At 39.0% G+C, this 21190-nt stretch overlaps 1 protein-coding gene across 4 annotated transcripts in view; it reads left to right on the top strand.

Moving 5' to 3' along the window:
• Positions 1 to 21190, top strand: part of LOC126819189 (thrombospondin type-1 domain-containing protein 4) — a 147105-nt gene that overhangs the window by 115572 nt on the left and 10343 nt on the right. For 3 of the 4 annotated variants that reach the window (XM_050547089.2, XM_050547091.2, XM_050547090.2), the window contains 6 exons: positions 6728 to 6935; positions 13404 to 13576; positions 14239 to 14959; positions 16997 to 17126; positions 19589 to 19793; positions 20779 to 20949. In XM_050547089.2, the coding sequence (XP_050403046.1) occupies positions 6728 to 6935; positions 13404 to 13576; positions 14239 to 14959; positions 16997 to 17126; positions 19589 to 19793; positions 20779 to 20949 (1608 nt within the window). Of the gene's footprint in view, positions 1 to 6727; positions 6936 to 13403; positions 13577 to 13715; positions 13754 to 14238; positions 14960 to 16996; positions 17127 to 19588; positions 19794 to 20778; positions 20950 to 21190 lie in introns of those variants that run through there. The other variant, XM_050547092.2, reaches the window with a different exon arrangement.

The following is a 21190-nucleotide window of genomic DNA, read 5'->3' on the forward strand; positions in this document are numbered from 1 at the left end:
GCTTTGTCTGTTCCCTGATCCCTTTTAATAAATTTCTGAAATAAAATATTGTTTACACAAAAAAAAAAAAAAAAAATCACTAGTTTATGTTGGTGATCTCTGAAATAAGTACGCATAAACTCGATTAGTTACATTGACCAGGCTATTATTTCTGGAGGTGTAATTCATTGCCTGTCAATTACTGACTTTTGTTTCATTTATTGTGTTATCGTGGTCGAATATTGCACAAAGCAAACACTCGCACATGCATTTGTATTTATTAGAAATTTGAAAAACAAGGGCCATTGCACTTTTATAAAATTGTTGAGGGTACTTAAAGATCTATAACAGATAAAATATGGATGTTTATCAGATATGTTTAAATACGACATGAAAAACATTAGTTAAAAAAATATTTATTATTGAATAAAAAAAGGAATATTTACGACACGAAATGCACAATATACATACGTCAAAAAGCAAAATTATATAATATAAAGGTTTTTATAGGATAAGAAAAGGAAGATTTATATTAAGTGCGACATGAAATAAATGATAAACATTCGTTAAAAAAAATCATATAATTTACGGGTTTTAAGGGTTTTAAAAGATAAACAAATATACATTAAACATTGTAAAAATGAAATATACTTGATATATATTGTTTATGTCATTCATTTTTTTTAAAAAAAAATCTTTTCACTAACATGGATTTTTATTTACCTGTAATCGTGTACAGGTATTTAGGGGATCAATATTAGTTTGTTATTTTTAAAAAGAGAAAAACTGAGATTTATATTGCCTATTTGTATGCCTTATCAGAATATTTGAAGTAGACTTAAGCGCAGTATGTAAATATTTTGTATATTTTTACAGGTGTGCTTAATAATAAAATTCAGAGAGAATTAATACTAAACATCTTTAACGCCTGAAATATGCATTATGTAAGATTACGATAAAGAGCTGGCCGTGCTTGTTATAATAGTTCAAAAATAGATAATGAGAAATGAATACATTGAACATTTCATTCAAATTACTTTATTCTGAGCGAAATTATCAGTGTCTGAAGCCTCGATTATCCATTTTTAAATTCAATTATTTAATGGCGATAATGTTTCAATCCATTTAAATCTCGATGATCCGATGGGCTAGAGAGTTGATTATGGGCCTGTCATGTGGACAAATGTCTAAATAATAGTTTATATAACATTTAAAGCCAGAATAAAGACCTGCAATTGGTAGATGCAGAATACATGTCCAAACGGAGTTCTAACTCAGATAGACGAAGAGTTCACTCAGAGTGTCCAATATGGTGGCCAATATACATTTACATTATGGCCGCCAAGGGGCGGTCGTGTGCAATGTATACCAAAGTCCAAGATGTTGTTTTATATCTGTTCATGTAGCATTTTATGATATGGCAATTGGATGCATTCTGTCATGTTATAACAGATTTTAATACAAAAACACACTGGGTAGAAAGAAATGTAGACAAATTATTCATTTGTGCAACTATGGAAATTATGGAAACAAAGTTCCCCAACTGCTCTACATTACGAATACTCCATTGACCATTCCCACTGAAAAGGACACTGTGTTTCTGGCTGACGAATAACACACTATCCCCATATATGGCCTGCTTGATATGCTGCTCGTTTGACATGTTCCTTCAGTACACTTTGCGTTGGTGGTGTCAGGTCGTATGACCCCTGCTTTCTTTCAAAAAGATCAAGCCTTGCCTCGTCTACTGAGAAAGTCGTACTCGACCGGTCATACATGAGAACTACAAACTTCTCAAGAACTTGTAGATCAGGGTCCTCAACTTCTGATAGGCTGTGGTTAAGCCTCGATGAATACATTTCAAGTCTGTCATGCTGGCTTTTTCCCTTTGTCATTGAAAAATGACACATCATCATAACCAGTAAAAGTATGGAAGAATGACATCCCGTTAGCTTTCTCCGGTCCTTGACATTAGCAGTCCTTTTCAGGGGCAACATTCACATTATTTCATTCCTCTACCAAATTTGCTCCAATTCTTTTTTCAAAATAACTCCCGTGAAACCTGATTTTAAGCAAAGAGAAATCATATTTCTGGACGATATTTTATGCTTCTTGATGCCGGGGGTGCAGAATTATTTTTCTTTGTGCTTTAAATTGGCATGTGTATCAAGGAGTTAGCTGAGAAAGACAATAATTCAATTATGTAAAATAAACAAGCGCTTTTTATACTCTATGCTTATTTTTCTACGCACTGGCGGCCATTTTGGAATTTTTGATGGCTAGTACTTTTTTTTTTATCAAAGCTTGACCTCATGTCTACATTCACACCAAATTTCATGCTTGTATCATCAACTGAATGATTCTGGTCAACAACCCCGTTATTGCCAACGGCCTTCGTGAAGTTTCGGTCATTAAAGGTTGATTCCGGTAACAAGTTACGTTGCCGTCATGAACGGCGAGTAAAGTTGGATTCATTAGCGGTTGTTTCCAAACTGTCACCAAGAAGAGTAGAACAAGATAAGGAGCACCACGGGATTACACAAAATTTAGGCTAAATACTATCTTGATATCGATGTTCAAGGATAGAACCGAGATACATTCCGGTAAATGAAATGAAATGAAATGGGGTTTAACGTCCTACTGTTGATGGAAATTTTCCCCGGGCAGCGGCACTATGACCTACTCTTATATCGAATTCCAACTGCCAAGGGATCTTTTGCGTGCACGCCAATGTGCACCGGGACTTCGGTTTTTTGTCTCATCCGAAGGACTAGACAGTCGTCCTTGTAAGGCCCTCCGCTCTGCACCACTGACAATGAGAAACCCGGTAAATTAAGCGATTATGTTTGTAGAAATATGTTTATAACCCCCATGTACCAATATCTAGTTTACTTTTATTTATTGATAAGATAACAAAACACAATACATTGAAATATAATTTATAACTGTCAAACGTCACCCTGAAGTAAAGTTTATGATTATATAATGATGCAAAGGGAGTTTATTTTGTTATAGTAAATTGATAATATCTTATAAAGTTTTCTTTCCTCCGTTTAGGTTTATATGTATAGAGAATTTACTGACTCAGTCTGGGAGGTGGCGATTCGGTTTCGATTCCAATTCTGTTCAAGAATGTACCTTGTGATTTGCCCTCCTTGCTTTCTTCATCAATGTTTCAGGACGGCGAGTCTAGGAAGGAAAAAACCTCTAATCGTTGGGATAGTCCACACGTTTAGGGGGTTGGGTGGCTCGGTGAATATGCCACTGGTCTGGTTTCGTTTCCGATGTTAGCTGAGAAAGTTCGACGGGATTTTTCCTTCCCGGTTTCCTTCGTCCTCTTCTGTAGGAGTTAGAATCTAGCGACGAAATGCGCCTAGTTGGGCGTACACGTTGGGTTGGCATGCACCTGATAGAACCATTAACAGTTAGGGAGTTCGGTCACCGAATGGTTAACGAGTGCGCGTTTGATCATAAGGTCTGTCATTGAGTCAACTGGCGTGGTTACGATGCCCCGCTTGTACGTGACAAAGCGTAGGGTCGTCTTTCCAGCCTTGTGGGTTTCTCGGTTCCCACGGTTTCCACCCACTGCTAAAGACCCCTACGCGCAAGCGATTTATTGAAATCTCTCTCTCTCTCTCTCTCTCCCTCTCTTTCCTTGGCAGTTAAGAGTCCCGCGAAGAATAGCATAAACGCCACTGTCCAGGGATAATATCCTTCAAAGCACATTGTATTCGTTCATTCGTTCGTTTCTAGAGTTTTACGTCCACTTCCACCTAAGGTGATATCGTAGACAACACACTGCATGACGTATATATTACCACCTTTATAAGCCAGGTTGATGCAGAAAAGTAGAACGTAAAACCCCATTCCATTACTTTGTATCTTTCGATATTTTGTTTACCAGTTCAGTTGCACTGTCTAATAGTTAAAACGATTTGGTGTATTTTGAGGTTTAAAACGATTTGTCGCCGCAATTCGTGCTTCCGTAGCCATGTTCGTTTAGTACTCCCGGAACCGTAGTTTTGGACTCGGCCATCTTGTAGCCTTTGACATGTCCATACGAAGAATTCATCCGCCATATTTGATTATCGACACAAAAAAAAGTGGGTTGTGGTTGGATTAGGTAAGTAAGAGTGCAGCGTATATTTGAGCTTAGAATTATTTGTCGCCACAATAATTCGTGCTTCCGTAGTCATTTTGTCGTAGTACTCCCTGAAACATTGTTATGGCTGGTCTCGGCCATCTTGTAGTTTTTGACATGTCCATACGAAGAATTCATCCGCCACATTACATTATCGACACAATAAAAAAGTGCAGCGTATATTTGAGCTTAGAATTATTTGTCACCATAAATCGTGCTTTCGTAGCCATTTTGTCGTAGTACTCCCTGAACCGCTGTTATGATTGGTCTCGGCCATCTTGTCTTGTAAGTAGGTGTTGACATGTCCATACGAAGAATTCATTTTCTATTCTTGATTATCGACACAAACTGGTGTATTTGTGAGTTTAAGATAATTTGTCGCCGCTATTCGTGCTTCCATAGCCATTTTGCTGTCGCGCTCGCGATCTTGTCTTGTAAGTAGGTGTTGACATCCGCCATGTTTGAATGTTTGATTGACGTCACAATGAAAACCTAATTGTGGTGTGATTGGGTAAGAGTTAAGTAACTGCTATGCAATTACCATGTCTTGAACGTATATGTAATTATTTACATAGTGTTGACACCTTCATGACTATAGACCCACTGTCAATATTGCACGTTCTCGTTAAAGATACGTCAACAGAAACCCTCACCACTTTCAAACAGGTACGTCCAAACTCCCACACATTGCTGGAACGCGGTGGCTGTGTGGTTATGAAATGGTTGAAATGGGGTTTATCGTTCTACTGTTTTGCTCCGCCTGGGCTAATGAAGCCGGGCATACGCGATACAGTGTGCTATAAGGGACATTTTGCTAATGAAGCCGGGCATACGCGATACAGTGTGTTATGAGGGAAATTTTGCTACGACCTTTTCTTATATCGAATTCCAACTGCCAAGGATTCTGTTACGTTGACGCCAATGTGCACACGGGGTCTCAGTTTTTCGTCCCATCCGAACGACTAATATGGTAAGGACACTGGGTCAAGAAGAATCCTTTCTACAAAGGTTCCCACCTGTGAGGAGTGGCGTGGAAAATGTGTCTGGTCGTTCGCATGATACGGAAAATATCTCTTGGCAGTTGGAATTCATAACACAAATATAGGCAATATTCGTCCTGTCGCTTTGCATACGTAACCATAGAAATAGTGATTACCGAGACAATATGTTGATGAGACGTAAAACCCCAACCCTTTCCTCGCCTCCGCATTGTAATTGTTAAACATAACCGCTGACACAGTCGGAAGCCCTCGGTGACTTCCCGATCTTGTCTACATGACTTCAGCAATGAATATTCATATACATATTGTATCAATCCCTATAATGAACTGATGTTTAATGCCTCGTCAGCGCAATACTTGGTCATTATGTGGCTAACATACGGTTAGTTTCATTTCTGTGGTTAAGATCAGTGGAGTTTACGTTTACTCGTCTTCCAAGTGTTCGTTTACGTGCACGCCAATAGGTACACTGACGGGGTTTCATCTTCCGCCCCACCCGAGGAACTATGCACAGTGCCTGATCGCTCGACTACCAGGACTGTCACGTTTCAGTTGGGGTAGAGGTCACCCCCCCCCTCTCTCTCTCTCTCTCTCTCTCTCTCTCTCTTGGGGTGGGTATACCGTTTTACTCTCTCTCTCGCTCTCGCTCTCTCTCTGGGACCAGGGACATCTAGGCGTGGGTGTAGCGTTTTACCGACATGTAAATATGTTGCTGATTAATGCATCTTTAAATCCCGTGTAGTATATGTGTACCTGTATATCAGACATGGAATTAACTGACGGGCAACAGCAGTGTTATACAACATTCCGCTGTTTATTTACATTTAAAACTATTGACATTAACTTGCCCTATATCAGCTGCTCCAGGCTCTAAATTATTCAAATAACATGCGTGGTAACTCATTCAACTACAGGTTTCATTGAGTTAACGAATAAAACGCACCAACACAACTATCTGAAATATTCTAACCTTAAGTATTAAAATATAGCACAGGAATGTAATAGGGGATTTGGCGCTTATCTGGGACATTTTTAAACTAATCAAAGAACACAGCAATCTGAAATATTGCACAGGCCACAGGAATGGGATGGGGTTTAACACCTCTCCTAGGCCATTTAGAAACTACTAAACTGACACAGAAATCTCAAATATTTAAAGGGGGGTGGGTAACGTCACTCGGCACAAACAAGGTAATTTCGGGACTAACATATGGTAATTTTATTTGAATAATTCGCTTAATTTGCCAGTGTTGTGACAAAAGTTTCTGCTCTTGACTTGCGGATCAGAAGCGTGTCAGATAAGTAGATCCTGGCCCCGTCAGACTTCTACCTGTTTCCAGAAATGAAAAAGGAACTTGTCGGTCATCATTTTCCTAACGACCTTTTTTTTAGGGTAGTTGAAGTAAATTTCTCCCTGGTCGGCATCCAGGCTTTGCAACATCGTTGACAAAAGTGTGTTCACATCAAAGGGGACTATGCATAAAAATAAACTGAAACTATCTACTTTGTACAGGTCTTTCACAGATAGGTTTAAAACTTTTCAGCCAGCCCTCGTAATTAGATTGTTAGAACACGACATAAACTTATGAATATTTATATTTTTCAGGCAGTGGGCTGTGATGGCATCCTGGGATCGAAGACCAAACTAGACCAATGTGGTGTCTGTGGCGGGAATGGTAAATCCTGCCAAGTCGTTTCAGGAATTTTCACAAGATCACATCTTACCAAATATGGTCATAACTTCGTGACAAAAATCCCGAAAGGGGCGTGTAATATAAACATCACAGAGATGGCTAAAAGCAGAAACTATATAGGTAGGTCGTGATTGGTTTTAATTATTTGGGGGGGGGGGGGCATTCCGCTTCTTCAGATTACACCTCAATATTGGACTGTAATGATCCTACACCTTGTTACGTCCGAACCGTGGATCGAACCATGTTTGGGGGCATCCCCTTTCTTTAGATTACACATCCCTATTGGACCGTAATGATCCTAGTTACGTTCAAACCGTGGGGCGATCCCATATTTGCGGACACCACCCTTCTGCAGATTACACCTTCATATTGGACCGTGAAGATCCTACTCCTTGTTACGTTTAAACCCGGGTTCAAAGCCATGAGTCGCAGCGATAAAATGTGCATTTTTTAAACGAAGAAATATGAATCACTGGGACATAGAGTGTCCTGTGTGGTTGTCTCTAACATTCCCCCCCCCCCCCGAACACGGGAGATTTGAGATTTTTTTAAATTCCGGTAAATGTTAGAGGAGGTTTGGGATGTGGAATCCCTATGTTTTGTTTTACGAAATGTTTTTCAGTAGTTTGGAAAATTAATATACTTAAAAAATGCCATGAACATACTTGAGGATCAATTTTCATTTTCCTAAACATGTACACTAAGTCTATAACACAAAACAATTTGCGTTTCTTTTACTGACATGTACTTGATGACTTGGTTTATGTAGGATTATAAATATTCAAAATCACAAAAGTACATTTAGTGTGAACTGCGGTTGAGAATTTATTTCAAAATCAACAACAAACTTAAACATCGCTAAAACAAAACGTCAAGCAATTAAAATATTCAAAATCAGGGAATCTGGAAAACGTAATCACTCAATCTATGACATATGTACCCCCATTTTGTGGTACCTGTAATGAACGGCGCCAATCACAGCAAAGAAGAGCGCTGCTTAAACTTTATTCTTGACAGGTGTACGGTGTATACACTATGTACCTTAGTACAGACATTAATATCCAGCCTGTCAAACGCCATGTTCAACCCATCAAAACACTTGTTAGACAAGCACATCCAGACATCACGAACAAAGATAAAAAAACAACAATCAAATACCGGTAAGACTGATTGTTCTGTCACTATAATTAATATTCAAGATTGTCCAGTTGTACGTGATTTAAAGGGCGGGTAAAGACTCGGATATCAGGAAAATCAATCAAACACCGTGTTAGATGTTGTATAGATCATAAAGAAGACTTCCACGCACTTTTATATGAATTTATTTTCAACCAATCAAAACAATAACTGATCATTCTTCGCTGACAACTTGACTACGGAATGTCGATGCTATTTGCATAAATTAGTGACCAAGGATGAAGAATAAGAAATATTTCGAAAATCAGTGGCATAGAACAATGTCAATGATTCATAACCGGTCGTGTAATTTTTTATGGAAGATTCTTTAAGTATGTTCTCTTTGAAACGAACGTGTAAACTAGTCGGACCCGGCCCATGTGAACTCTGCGACACTGCTTCTAAACTGTCACGAAATGGAATTGGAATAACTCACGTGTCGTAACCGTCATTGTCATAGTAACACGACGTGTGGACAATGGCGTCGAGTTGACCAATAGTTTATATGATAATGACATGTTTTACACGTGTAGCCATGAAGTGTTGACAGACAAGACAGATATAATGATTTAACGATTTCCCTTCTACATGTCGACAGAATTAAAACATAATAAAATAACTATAAAAACCAACTACATCATCATAAACATACATGAACGATACGTTTTCAGATTCTGATGAGACCGTAAGTTAAGTCAATCGAGACTAATAATAGGCCTAGTAGAAATTATCTCCCCCTTGATGTCATTTTTTTAAAATTAAAAACATTGAGATGATCTTAATCTTTCAACCATAAAGGGTCCAACATGTCATAATCATCTGATAATAATATATTGAAGGTGGTTGATCGACCAGTCGGAGCTACGGTGGCTAAGTGGGTAAGACGCTGGCTCGCTAGCCTGTAGTTCGGGTGTTCCATCCCTCCATTGGCCAAAATAAAGTTCATCTGGATTTTCCGACGTGGTTTCCCGTTGTCAGTGGTGCAGGACTGAGGGCCTGACAAGGACAGATGTCTAGTAGTTAGCATGCATGTAAAAGATCCCTTGACAGTTGGAATTCGATACAAGAGAAGGATATAGTGACACTCTCCGGTCAAAATATCCCCCATAGCACACTGTATGGCGTATGCCCGTCGTCATTAGCCCAGTCGGAGTAGAACAGTAGGACGTTAAACCCCATTTCATTTCATTTTGATCAACCAGTCGATATTTTTCTACACTCGGTTAAAGGAATATATATGCTGCGACGTCATATTTGTAGGTGATTTCCCCAATTTATACCCGTTTTGATCCTCCCACCTCCAATTCATGATTTTTCACTCAAACCTGGCCGAAGATGTAAATTCAAGACAAAAAGGTCCACAAAAATTGCCGTGCAAAAGTTAGGAAAAGGGTAGACAATTGCACTGAATAGACGAACTGGATGAAATCCGGGTAAACAATTGGTCCTAATCCTAATCTCGAATCATGTCGTGTATACGGTAACTAAGAGTTTTCATCTGAAAGATAATGATTTAATAACGTATCAGTTTTACAAACAGTCCAAGTTTTTGAAAGACACAACCTACCCAGAAGGACTATTGTTAACTGTCATCAACCATCATTGGAAACTACTGGAAACTACATATTAACAAATATAGTGGATCCAATTTGTGTACGAGAACTTTGTGGTCTCATCAAAGAAAGTAGGGTTTTGATCATAATGGCTGTATTAGCATGGGTGTTTTGAAAGCAGAAGAGACTCGGCTTGAATAACAATTTACGACTCGTGAGAAGGACTGTACTCGGAAACTCCAATTTTATTTGACACTCGAATTTACAAGAAACTAGAATAAAACGTTGTCTCGTGTATACGTTGGTGTGCGCGTATAAGAGAGAGAGAGAGAGAGAGAGAGAGAGAGAATGGGGGTTACCTGTCTTCATTAGTCCGGCTGTTTCATAGCAGTAGGAGGTTAAACCCCATTTTATTTCATCAGCTACCAGTAGTAAGATCAAAGTTAATCTGAGGTCCACACAAGGGGTATAAGCCGACAAATTGAGCCATTATGTCACGTGATAACCATCTATATAATTAGTATCAAATTTATCTTAAAACGGGTAGCCTACCTTATGATCATTTACCAAGGGGACTTAATTCACTCCTTTTACGAGTGGACACTTGGACTTAGTTAAAGCTACTTGTATTAGTATTGACATTACGGCCTAACGAGTGACATTTATCTCATATAGCTGACATATGACCACCACTACTGACCGTAGCGTATTATTAAAGCCCTTGTTGGTCAAATGATTGACATTTCAGGTGAGAAATGGGGTCAGTAGTATATAGGTGTAATATTGATTCTGGTCAACAGGTGAAATGAATAATAAATAAAAGGTGAAAAATAAATACGTATCGTACAATAAGAGAAATGTATAAAATAATTATTTTTTTCAAATTGTGATAGACACTCGAGTGCTAGATAAATACCAACCGATATTATAAAATGCGAATCATTCATAATTATTATTTATCTCGAATTGTGGCGTGTTCTATAAAAAAGAGACGCTCTGAATTATAGAATAATATCAGAATATATCGTGTACTATAAAAATAGAAATTAGAAGGAAGGATAAATAATACCCACCGGCATCATATACTAAGATAAACATTCATAATTATAAATTTTAATTCGGTAGCCACGGTGGCTCAGTCAGTAAGGCGTTGGCTAACTTATTAGGAAGTCGAGAAAGTGGTGCAGGAGGACATGGCGGGGAACAGTGTCTAGTCGTTTGGATGGGATGAAATGGTAGTTCAGTCAGTAAGGCGTTGGCTCAGTAACCAGGAAGTCGAGAAAATGGTGCTGGAGGACATGGCATGGGACAGTGTTTAGTCATTCGGATGGGACGAAATGGTAGTTCAGTCAGTAAGGCGTTGACTCACTAACCAAGAGGTCGAAAATGTGGTGCAGGAGGGCATGGCAAGGAGCAGATTCTAGTCGTTCGGATGGGACAAAATGCCAAAGATCCGTGTACATGAAACGCCACTGTCCAGACAAACCTATATGATGTATGCCGGTCTTTATTAGTCCGATTGGTCCAAAATAGTAGGGAAATGACCTCCACAAATTACCCGATCTCCTGCTCAATCAGCTTGGTTTCGACCCCAGTCGACCTGATCTGCTCCCCAACCGGCCATATGATCTTCCCAACCAGCCTGTTGCGCTCCACCAACCAGCCTGCCCGATTCCCTCTCTTACCAATCTCATCGCCCCAACTAACCGGATGTTCTCGCCAACGGGCCTGATCTTCCCAACCAGACTGATACACTCCACAACCAACCTGCCAGTCTCATCGCCCCAAGTACCCCGGTGTTCTCTCCAACCGGCCTGAAATGCTCCACAACCAGCCTGTCTGATCTCCTCTCTTACCAACCTCATCGCACCAACTATCCTCATCTTCTCCCCAACTGGCCTGATCTTTCCAACCAGCCTGATACGCTCCACAACCAGTCTGCAAGCTTCATCGCCCCAAGTAGCCTGATGTTCTCTCCAACCGGCCTGATATGCTCCACAACCGGGCTGTCTGATCTCCTCTCGTACTACCCCGATCTTATCACCAACCACCCTGATCTCCTCAACCGAGATGACCCCACCCCCTCCCAAGAAAACCTCTAACACCTGCTGTGTGAACGGTACCATTGACAACAACCACAACACACAAGATACCAGACTTCAACAAATAGTTCCTTAGGTGTAAACAGTCGACCAGAAGATCGGCATAAGTGGGCGTCAACAGAATATATGTATTTTATTGTAATAATATTATTCTGGATATTTTCTGTGGTATAATTGTTTATATTAGATGATAAATAGGTATATTACATGTCTTATGTTGTTATGTCTTCATACACGTTTATAAAACCACCCACATCTTGACTCTATTTCGGGGGGTTGGATGGCTGAATGGTTAGCGTGCGCGCGCTGTATCATAAAGTCTGTCATTGAGTCGACTGGCGTGGTTTCGAATCCCCGGTTGTACGTGACAAGGAGTAGGGTCGCCTGTCCAACCTCGTGGGTTTCCTCCCACTGCTAAAGACCCCTATGCGCAAGCGAATGATTGAAATAAAATTAAACCATATGTTAGTCCCGAAATGACCTAGTTTGTGTCGAGTGGACGTTAAAACCCATCTCTCTCTCTCTCTCTCTCTCTCTCTCTCTCTCTCTCTCTTTGACTCTATTTCAATATTTACACGTGTGTTATAGAACCATTAGTGATGGACTGAGTCTTTTGACATGTTTGTTCTCCAAAACGCAGAATTATGTTTGGGTGAAATGAAACGGGGGTTTAAATCTTTGCTTTTCTAAACCAACAAGTGCTTATGAAGACAGATATACGCTGTTTAATGCGTGAAGGAAAGCGACGTGTCTGCCTTATCTTCGTCGATTTCCAACTGCCAATAGTTCTCTTTCATATCACCCGAACGACTAGACACTGTTCCTTGCCAGGCTGTCTGTCATAGATCACTGACAAGTGGAAACCACACTGAGTAATCCTCAAAGAACTTTCTCGGCCATTACCGGGATTGAACCCGGGACCTACTGATTAGTGAGCTAGCGTCTTACTCACCGAGTTCCCTTTCTCTTACCAGTTTCAGATAGTTACGATAGAATCTTTAGTTTGTGACCACATTTCGCCTGTTTTGTCCTATCTTCATTGGCTTCGTATTACAGCACTCGTGTAACTATAGGAACATGTTCAGGGACATTTACCTTTTAGGAACCTTCGATCAAGAAATACATTTCTTGTTTAATTACCAGCGTAAAATTGAAAATTTTTGGAGCAAATTCATTTTCATATCTGACAGATTTACATTGGAATGCCATCCCCACCAACTTTCAAATTGTCACTGGAGACGTATTAGAACAGTAGAGAACTGAACACATCCCAAGCGCTGTGAGAGAGAGAGAGAGAGAGAGAAAGAGAGGGGGGGGGGGTAAAGTCCACGCGACACAAACAAGGTTATTTCGGGACTAACATATGGTTCAATTTTATTTCATTAATTCGCTGTGCGCGTAGGAGTCTTTAGCAGTGGGAGTAAACTGGAGGACCCAGAGAAAACCCACGAGGTTGGACAGGCAACCTTACTCCTCGTCACGTACAAGCAGGAATCGAAATCACGCCGCTTGATTCAATGGCACATCTAATGATGCAACACGCACCCGTTAACCATTCGGCCACCCAAACACCCTCGAAAATAACAGATTTCCATAGTGTTAAAATGGCCGACATTATATTCTATACAGTTGCGTAGATCCCAACAGTATCGATGCTTATTAAGTTTTTACTTTATCGGTTGCTACTATTTAGTTCATTAAAAATCTATGTTCAATTCTTTGTCACATAATTAAAATCTATATTTAATTGTTTTCAGCCTTAAAGATAACAGATGGCGATTACGTCATCGATCACCTTCAACATATAAGTCACACCGGAACTTACCGAGGAGCAGGAACGGAGTTTCGTTATTATAGAAACACGGGCGGAAGTTGTCCAGGAGAATGTATTTATGCAACAGGACCAACCAACACTAGCATAGATGTTGAAGTAAGTTGAATAAAATGAATGCACCAAAACGTCATAGACTACCCAAATTAAAATATATAATCCCTAGTCGCCATATTTAAATCTAGGAAAATGAATTAATCAAATCTTGCGGCACTTCGAATTAAAAACTTTAGTATTTATGCAACAGGACCAACCAACACTAGCATAGATGTTGAAGTAAGTTGAATAAAATGAATGCACCAAAACGTCATAGACTACCCAAATTAAAATATATAATCCCTTGTCGCCATATTTAAATCTAGGAAAATGAATTAATCAAATCTTGCGGCACTTCGAATTAAAAACTTTAGTGTGTTAATTAATAATTATAACAAGACATATACATTGTTATTTTAATGGAGTTACTACTTTTCTGAAATTTTGATTTAAACATTTCCAAACATTGTGAAGCTTTGAGATGATAAGATAAAATGTCCCATAGTGTTGGCGCATTTTGGATGGGGATGCGGGGCAAAAGATTTAAGACTATAATTTGGTATTGTGGGAATGTGATCATAGTCGATATTCTTTGAAATGATAAGATAAAATGTTCCATAGTGTTGGTACACTGTGGGGCGGGGGTGCGGGGCAGAAGATTTAAGATTATAATTTGGTATTTTCGGAATGTGATCATAGGGGTTATTCTGATATTCTCTTTCCAGATACTATATTATCATCACAATCCAGGGATTATTTACCAGTTTACAATACCTCATGATATGGTCTCCCAACTCGGTATACCACCACCACCATCATCAGACTCAACAACCTCAAAACATGTCACCAGGAATCACAGAGAGGGTAGAAAACATCACCGAAAACATAAAAACGGCCACAAAAAACACCATAACAGGAAACATAAGAAGAAGAAAACCAGACCTCGTGAAGATGACGAAGTTGAAGCCGTCCCGGAAGAGCAACGCGACGATGTGTCAGTGGGAAGATCAAATTCTAGAACGGTTAAAGTTGATGATCGATATATAATACGGCGAAGAACGGATGCAGATCGCTTGACTCCGCAGATACAGTTCGGACAATCGCCGCGGTATATACCAAACGCACGACAGGGCTACCAACAGCAAGTACTTAGTCGGTCACACACCAATCATCATCGTAATCAGCTTGGTTCTACATATCTAGGACGCGATACTGATTATGGTTCCAGACAGAGTGTTGTGGGTAGAACGGGGCAGTATGTACCAAACAGTGTTCTACCATCAAATCCTAATGCGGATATCACCTTGCCTAATGGCTACACGCAAAACAGTTACAATCAGTTAGTGAATGGGCTGGAAGATCATGATAAAAGTGTACTGGATACTAGCGGCTTGTATTCCTGGAAGATTTCCGGTTTTACCGAGTGTTCACATTCCTGTGGTGGAGGTAAGGTTTCTTTGGTACCTGTTCTAGCCGTAAATGTTAGCATGAAGATGTAAATCTGCAAAATTCTATTACTCGCTTATAAACAAGAAAATGAAAGTGCCGCTGGGCAGACTTCTGGGCTATAGACAGGTATACCTAGACACACAGTGATTGCTATATGAACGTAGTTAAGATGCTAATCTACAACACCACCTGAAAAATGGACGAAGTTCTATGTAAATTTGAATAATTGACCTTGAATTATGCTAAAATGCCGGCATTAATTGGCTAGACACTGTTTAAATGTATACGTCTGGAAATTTGTGCACATCCGTCGGGTCACGCGGCGGGAAAATGCGTCTTGAGAGTTATGAACTATTAAAAAACGACTGGTGTAAATTTTTCTCTTGTACAGTGCATTAAAAGACTTAATGATCCTGACTCTTATCGCGGAACTTCATTGGTTCACAGCATTGTGTCGCTATTATCAAGGCAGGTGGATTCTTTTTGATGGCATTTTACACCGAACACTATAAAAAAGAAAATGAGAGAAAATTATAATTTATAAAATTGCGTAGAAATACAGACTCTATCAAATTGAAAAAGAAAAGTCTCGGTGTTGTTAACAGTGATGAATAAACGATAACAATTATATAACCAAATTGTAAATTAATTCGGCCTCCCGTGTAGGTGATTAAGATACTAAGTCTTGAAATATCTCAAACATCAGTAGGTAACACAATTAAACAGTTAGAATATGCAAATAATATTGGTGAACATCTGAACTTTATTACCACAAGTTTCACGCTGCTTGAACTCTTTAAAACGTACAGATTTAAATTTCGTTTAGCTGTTGGTTTTTGTTTTTATTTAAATATTTTTGAGTACACTAGCTATTAATTTGAACTACAATGAAACGAAACGAAACATGGTCTTATTTTAATCTTAGGGGAAATGTAATAAAATTTATATTCAATAAAATTTATATTTTTTAAATATTTATTATTATGGAGATATATATTTCGTTTTCTGTTTGATGTATTCTTCTGAAACGAAACTAAATATGAGTCAGAGTTTAACCAAATGGTTTAAGGACTATTTGTATCATTTTCATTTTTCGAAAAATACCAAATTTTTCGCACTAAAATGTCTTTACTCCGTTGATAAAGCGAATAAGCTAATTGTGTACAACAGGAGAGAGGGGCAGGGAGTGAGAGAGGGAGAGAGAGAGAATGAATGATCTGACTGTACAACACGTGTCTAATAAAGAGTAATTAATACCTACATATATCTTCATAAACATCTAATGTAGGCGGTAAGGGGAGGGGCAGGTAATCCTTACAAAGCCCTGAACAATTAATCATCGTGGGTCTTGGGTGTCAAATATCCCTGAGACAAACCGACTAACCTTAAAGGCAAGCTCAAACATTATAGTTAATTTGTATTCGATATCACTGGACGATCCCACTAACTTTAAAGAGAAGTTCAAACACTAGAGTTATATTCGATATCAGTCACTGGAACAATCCAAGTAACTTTAAGGGGGGGGGGGGACAAACAGTGGAGTTGCTTTATATTCGATATCACCGAGAGAAACCCCAAAACTTTAAAGTGAGGTTCAAACATCGGATATGACTGGGACAATCCAAGTAATTTTAAACGTGAGCCTCAAACCGCCGTGAGTTAAAACGTAGCTCAAACATTGAAGTTGATTATATCCGATATCACTGAGACAATCCAAGTAACGTTAAAGTGAGATTCGAGATTCAAAGCACCGCGAGTTGATTTGTACGAGCGTATTATCGTTGATTAGCATTGGAAATATTAGATTTTTGTTTGAAAAAATGCAAATGACGATTTGCTACTTTAGCTACTACTTGGCAGACGGGACCCGTGTACACGCTGCCCGGGCACAATTCCCCTCATAGTTGCGTACGACCGTGGCGTATTCATTAGTCCAGTAGGTGCAGAAAAGAAAGATTGTTTTTAAAAAACAATCTTTTATTTCATTTAACTATTGATTGTAATGTGTGGACTATATATTGAATATGTTTGCAGGAACCCAGGAAGCCCGTATATTGTGTGTTAAAGGAACATCTAATGCAGTTGTAACGGAAGAAAATTGTGATCTGGCAACGATACCAGCTGTACACAAAGTTAACTGCAATAATAATCCATGTCCGGCCGAGTGAGTATCTTTTTTTTTTATCGCTACAGGAAGAATGTGTATGTTTGGAGTTAAATGGCTCGTCAGCACAATATTTTGATCATTTTGTGATTATTATAACTTTTTATTCTATTGCTACATTTACAGTGGTAAGGATGACATCGATGCAACTTTAATGAGTGCCAAATATTAACTTTTTTCTTCCATCAAATTAAATTCTAAAACATTTCTTTCATTTATTAGAAAAATAAATAAAGACGTTTGAATTATTTGTTGGTAAAAATCATTTCCTATTTAGTGTAAATGGGTATTAAAATAAGTAAAATTCACCATTTAGCCCGAATCAGTAACGTCTTATGTAAACAATGCACGCGCTATTGAGCCAATGATTGACGCCGCGTGATATGACGTCACGTGTCGAAACAGTCATCTGTTACAGAGATATTAGGAGATCTCTGTGAAACAGATCGGGAATTTCCGTCTACTCTAATTCGATTTCCAATTGTCAAAGGTTTTTTAAGGTGAAGGTCAGTGTGTACACGGGACGACTTCAGTATTTCGTCCAATAGGAAATACCTTCCTTGTCTGCCCCAAGGCGGCACCCTTGTCTTGTAAGGCGTGGGCTTACTGACCTGAAGGTCCCGGGTTTTATCCCGGTGTTGGCCGAGAAAATTCCACGGTATTTTCCCGAGTTGCTTTCCCTTGTCAATGGTGCATGACGGAGACCCAGAAAAGGAATGACGTTTATTAGATCTGATGGTCCGTGTTTACCTTTGGATTCACATTAAAATCGAGAAGTTGGAAATCGAAATTAGCGTAGTACGTAGGGCCACTGCCCAGTCACAATTTCCCTCATAGCACACTGCATGACGTACATTAGGCTCGTTGATACAGAACAGTAGGACGTTAAACCCCATTTAATTTCCTTGAATTCATCAGACGCCATCCCTTAAATAAAGTATAGTTGAATAATATTTGAACATGTATCATGCAAGAGCTAAATTTGCCTATTGCAGGTCTTTCTTTAGGCCTGAAATGTTATCTGAATTATTAATTAGACATTAATTAACTTATCCAACAATAATCAAATCTCGATGTCATCGCTAGCCTGCGATATTTACTGGATTCAAATACGTTTTCTGGTGGATACGGTTACCGTAAAAGTGGATAATCGAGACTAGCCTATAATTACATCACCGATTCCTTTGCTCAGATTCAGAATGAAGTAATTTGAATGAAATTTTCTAAATATTCTCCTTTCGTTATCTATTTTTTTAACTATTATAGCGAGAACTGTCAGCTCTTTATCTAACCTTACCTAATGCCACTTTAAGTGGTATTCAGCGATTGGGAAACCCATTAACAGAACACAATTTTTATGGGAAACAATCACAGGATTTATTCTAAAAGCAAGACGTTTCGGCAAATATCCTCTTATCGTAATCAAACACCAATGATTGTTTCCCATAATAATTGTGTCCTGTTACTTATTTAGTTCAATAGTGATTCTTTGGAAACATATAGCAGATCATGACTCACGCTGGCATTGCACAATGGGTTCTTTGGGTTGTATTCCTAATTGTTTTCAAATTTGAGTGAAGTCTGTGTCACTACAGACCCGGGACTGTACAGCGCAGTGGACGCTTACGGCTAGCCCCCGGATCCATTCACTTTTTTTGAATTGTCTGTATGTTTGTGTTTTCCTGAGTATGATGTCCTGTCCCTGTATTTGTTTTTGTGTAAATTTTGTGTGGTACAGTCCCCCTGCACTTACTATTACAATGTGAATAAGTCTACAGTACTATAACACATGTTCGATATATGATTATTTCTATGGCCACCTTTCAGAAATGTAAGACTGCTGTTGTAGTTTATGATTATTTCTATGGCCACAGTTCACTTGGCTCCCTTACAGAAATGTAAGATTGTTGTTGTAGTTTGTGAATCAACTATGGTGTATGTGTGAAATAGATACCACCTTGTTGAACGCCTATATCAATGGTTTACGCAACCATCTGTAGTATTTACGATATAATCTCGCACCTGTCTGACCATTTAATACTTGATATATACCACATTGATAACATATTTCTTTTCTGACTTAGACATTCAATTAGCTGTTGAACTTCAAATATTTTAGCGATGCAACGGACATAAATAGTTCTGAAATACATTTCAACACCAACTGGTCCAAGAAGTCAAAGGACAGAGGAACTAACAAATAATAACGTCTAGTTTTTCGGATGGGACGAAAAACCGAGCTCCCGTGCACGTAAAAGAACCCTTGGCAGTCGGAAACGCCACTGTCCGGGCAAAAGTATCCTCATAGCACATTGGATGACACATACCTATCTTTATTGATCCTGTTGTATAAGGACGTTAAACCTCATTTCATACTAACATTATTTTATTCTTACATTTTATACGGGTAGCCTATGTTGTATTAAGTTATCATGAGACTAACACATGGTTATATATTACAGTTGGCACACAGGTAACTGGTCGGCCTGTAGTGTTACCTGTGGTTCAGGTAAGCAAACGAGATTAGTTGAATGTAGAAGACGAATATCCCCAACTCTAGCAATCAGTGTTTCAGCTTCACTGTGTTTAAATACAGACAGACCTCACAGAACAAAGAAATGTCAAAATGATCCTTGTGCCACCTGGAATACTGGACATTGGAGTAAGGTTCGTTTCTACTATTTTAAACTATTTTTTATTTTATTGTACAAATGGGATTTTAAAGTATCTATTGCAGTGGTTATCAACCTTTTTTTGCCAACGGCACACATTGGAACACGTGAAAAAATAGCGGCACACCTGGCTTAATATATATGAAAAATATTTGAATTTTGCAAAATGAAAACATGGCAAGTCATAGACGGCATACAACCGTAGACACAGACTAGTCACAGACATATAGAACGACTCGTACTAAATTGGAGAAAAACACAGCTATGAACTTACGAACCAGTAAATACTCAATTGGGATCACCTGGTTTTTCTCATTTTCTTAGTGCGCCGTTCAAAATTTCGCGGCATACTTAGGAAGATCTCGCGGCACACCTGTGTGCCACGGCACACTGGTTGAGAATCACTGATCTATTGTGTGCATCACATGTATTACAAATAACACTGTCTTTATTTATGGATCCCGGTGTTGGCCAAGAAACGCATTCTCGATTTTGCAGTCTGGACAGGAAAAGCGTCTGGTACACCTTGGTAAAACGGGAAAGGTATCTTGGCAGTTTGACAATGAAAAACGATTAGGTCGTAGCGTCACTACCAGGGCAAAATATCCCCCATAGCACACTTCATTAGACCGGTTGATACAGAGTAGTATCATTTATGGCTCTCTTTGGTACAAATTTGTCGGTTTCTATTTTGGATTTTACAGCTTGTCTGTGTTTGTAATACAACAAGTTATTTATTGTATTTCGCCTAGTATATGAAATATTAATATTACACGCCCACACTGTCTGTTCGTCCGTTGGTCATGGCAAGGTCGTTATTAAGGTCGCATTACCAATATGTCTATGATTGTTCAAAAATCCAATCACATTCAGTACAAAATGCAATTTTAAAATATCACCAGGTTTTTTTTATAATCCATGTGTAGTTGGACCAGTTGTCGCAAATAAAATCCTGTTTTATTGTCGTTGTTTCGCTGTAGTGTTCAACTAATTGTGGTCATGGTCAGAGAACAAGAGAAGTCACGTGTGTGGATATCAAAGGGCAGACAACTGATGATCAACAGTGTGGACATCATAAACCGGATGAAGAAGAAATTTGTGACATGGGATCTTGTGCAAAGGGCTGGTACCATAGTAGATGGTCGGAGGAGGTGAGAGATTATTGGTTTATGACTGTAATTATGGATGCTCTAGTAGTAAATTCTTAAAATATGGCGCCAGGATTAGAATGCGCTACGTAGAACAGCTGGTACCAGGACCGTAACTAACCCAGAGCAACGAGGGGGTGGAAAGTGTTCTCAGGGATGCTGTAAAATTGACGGACAATGTATATCTATGGTCGACATTTTTTTCACAGGGGGTCAAAACCTTTTGCAGGGGGGCTGTACGGAC

The sequence above is a fragment of the Patella vulgata genome, chromosome 4, assembly GCF_932274485.2.
Source record: "Patella vulgata chromosome 4, xgPatVulg1.2, whole genome shotgun sequence".
Taxonomy (NCBI): Eukaryota; Metazoa; Mollusca; class Gastropoda; family Patellidae; genus Patella; species Patella vulgata.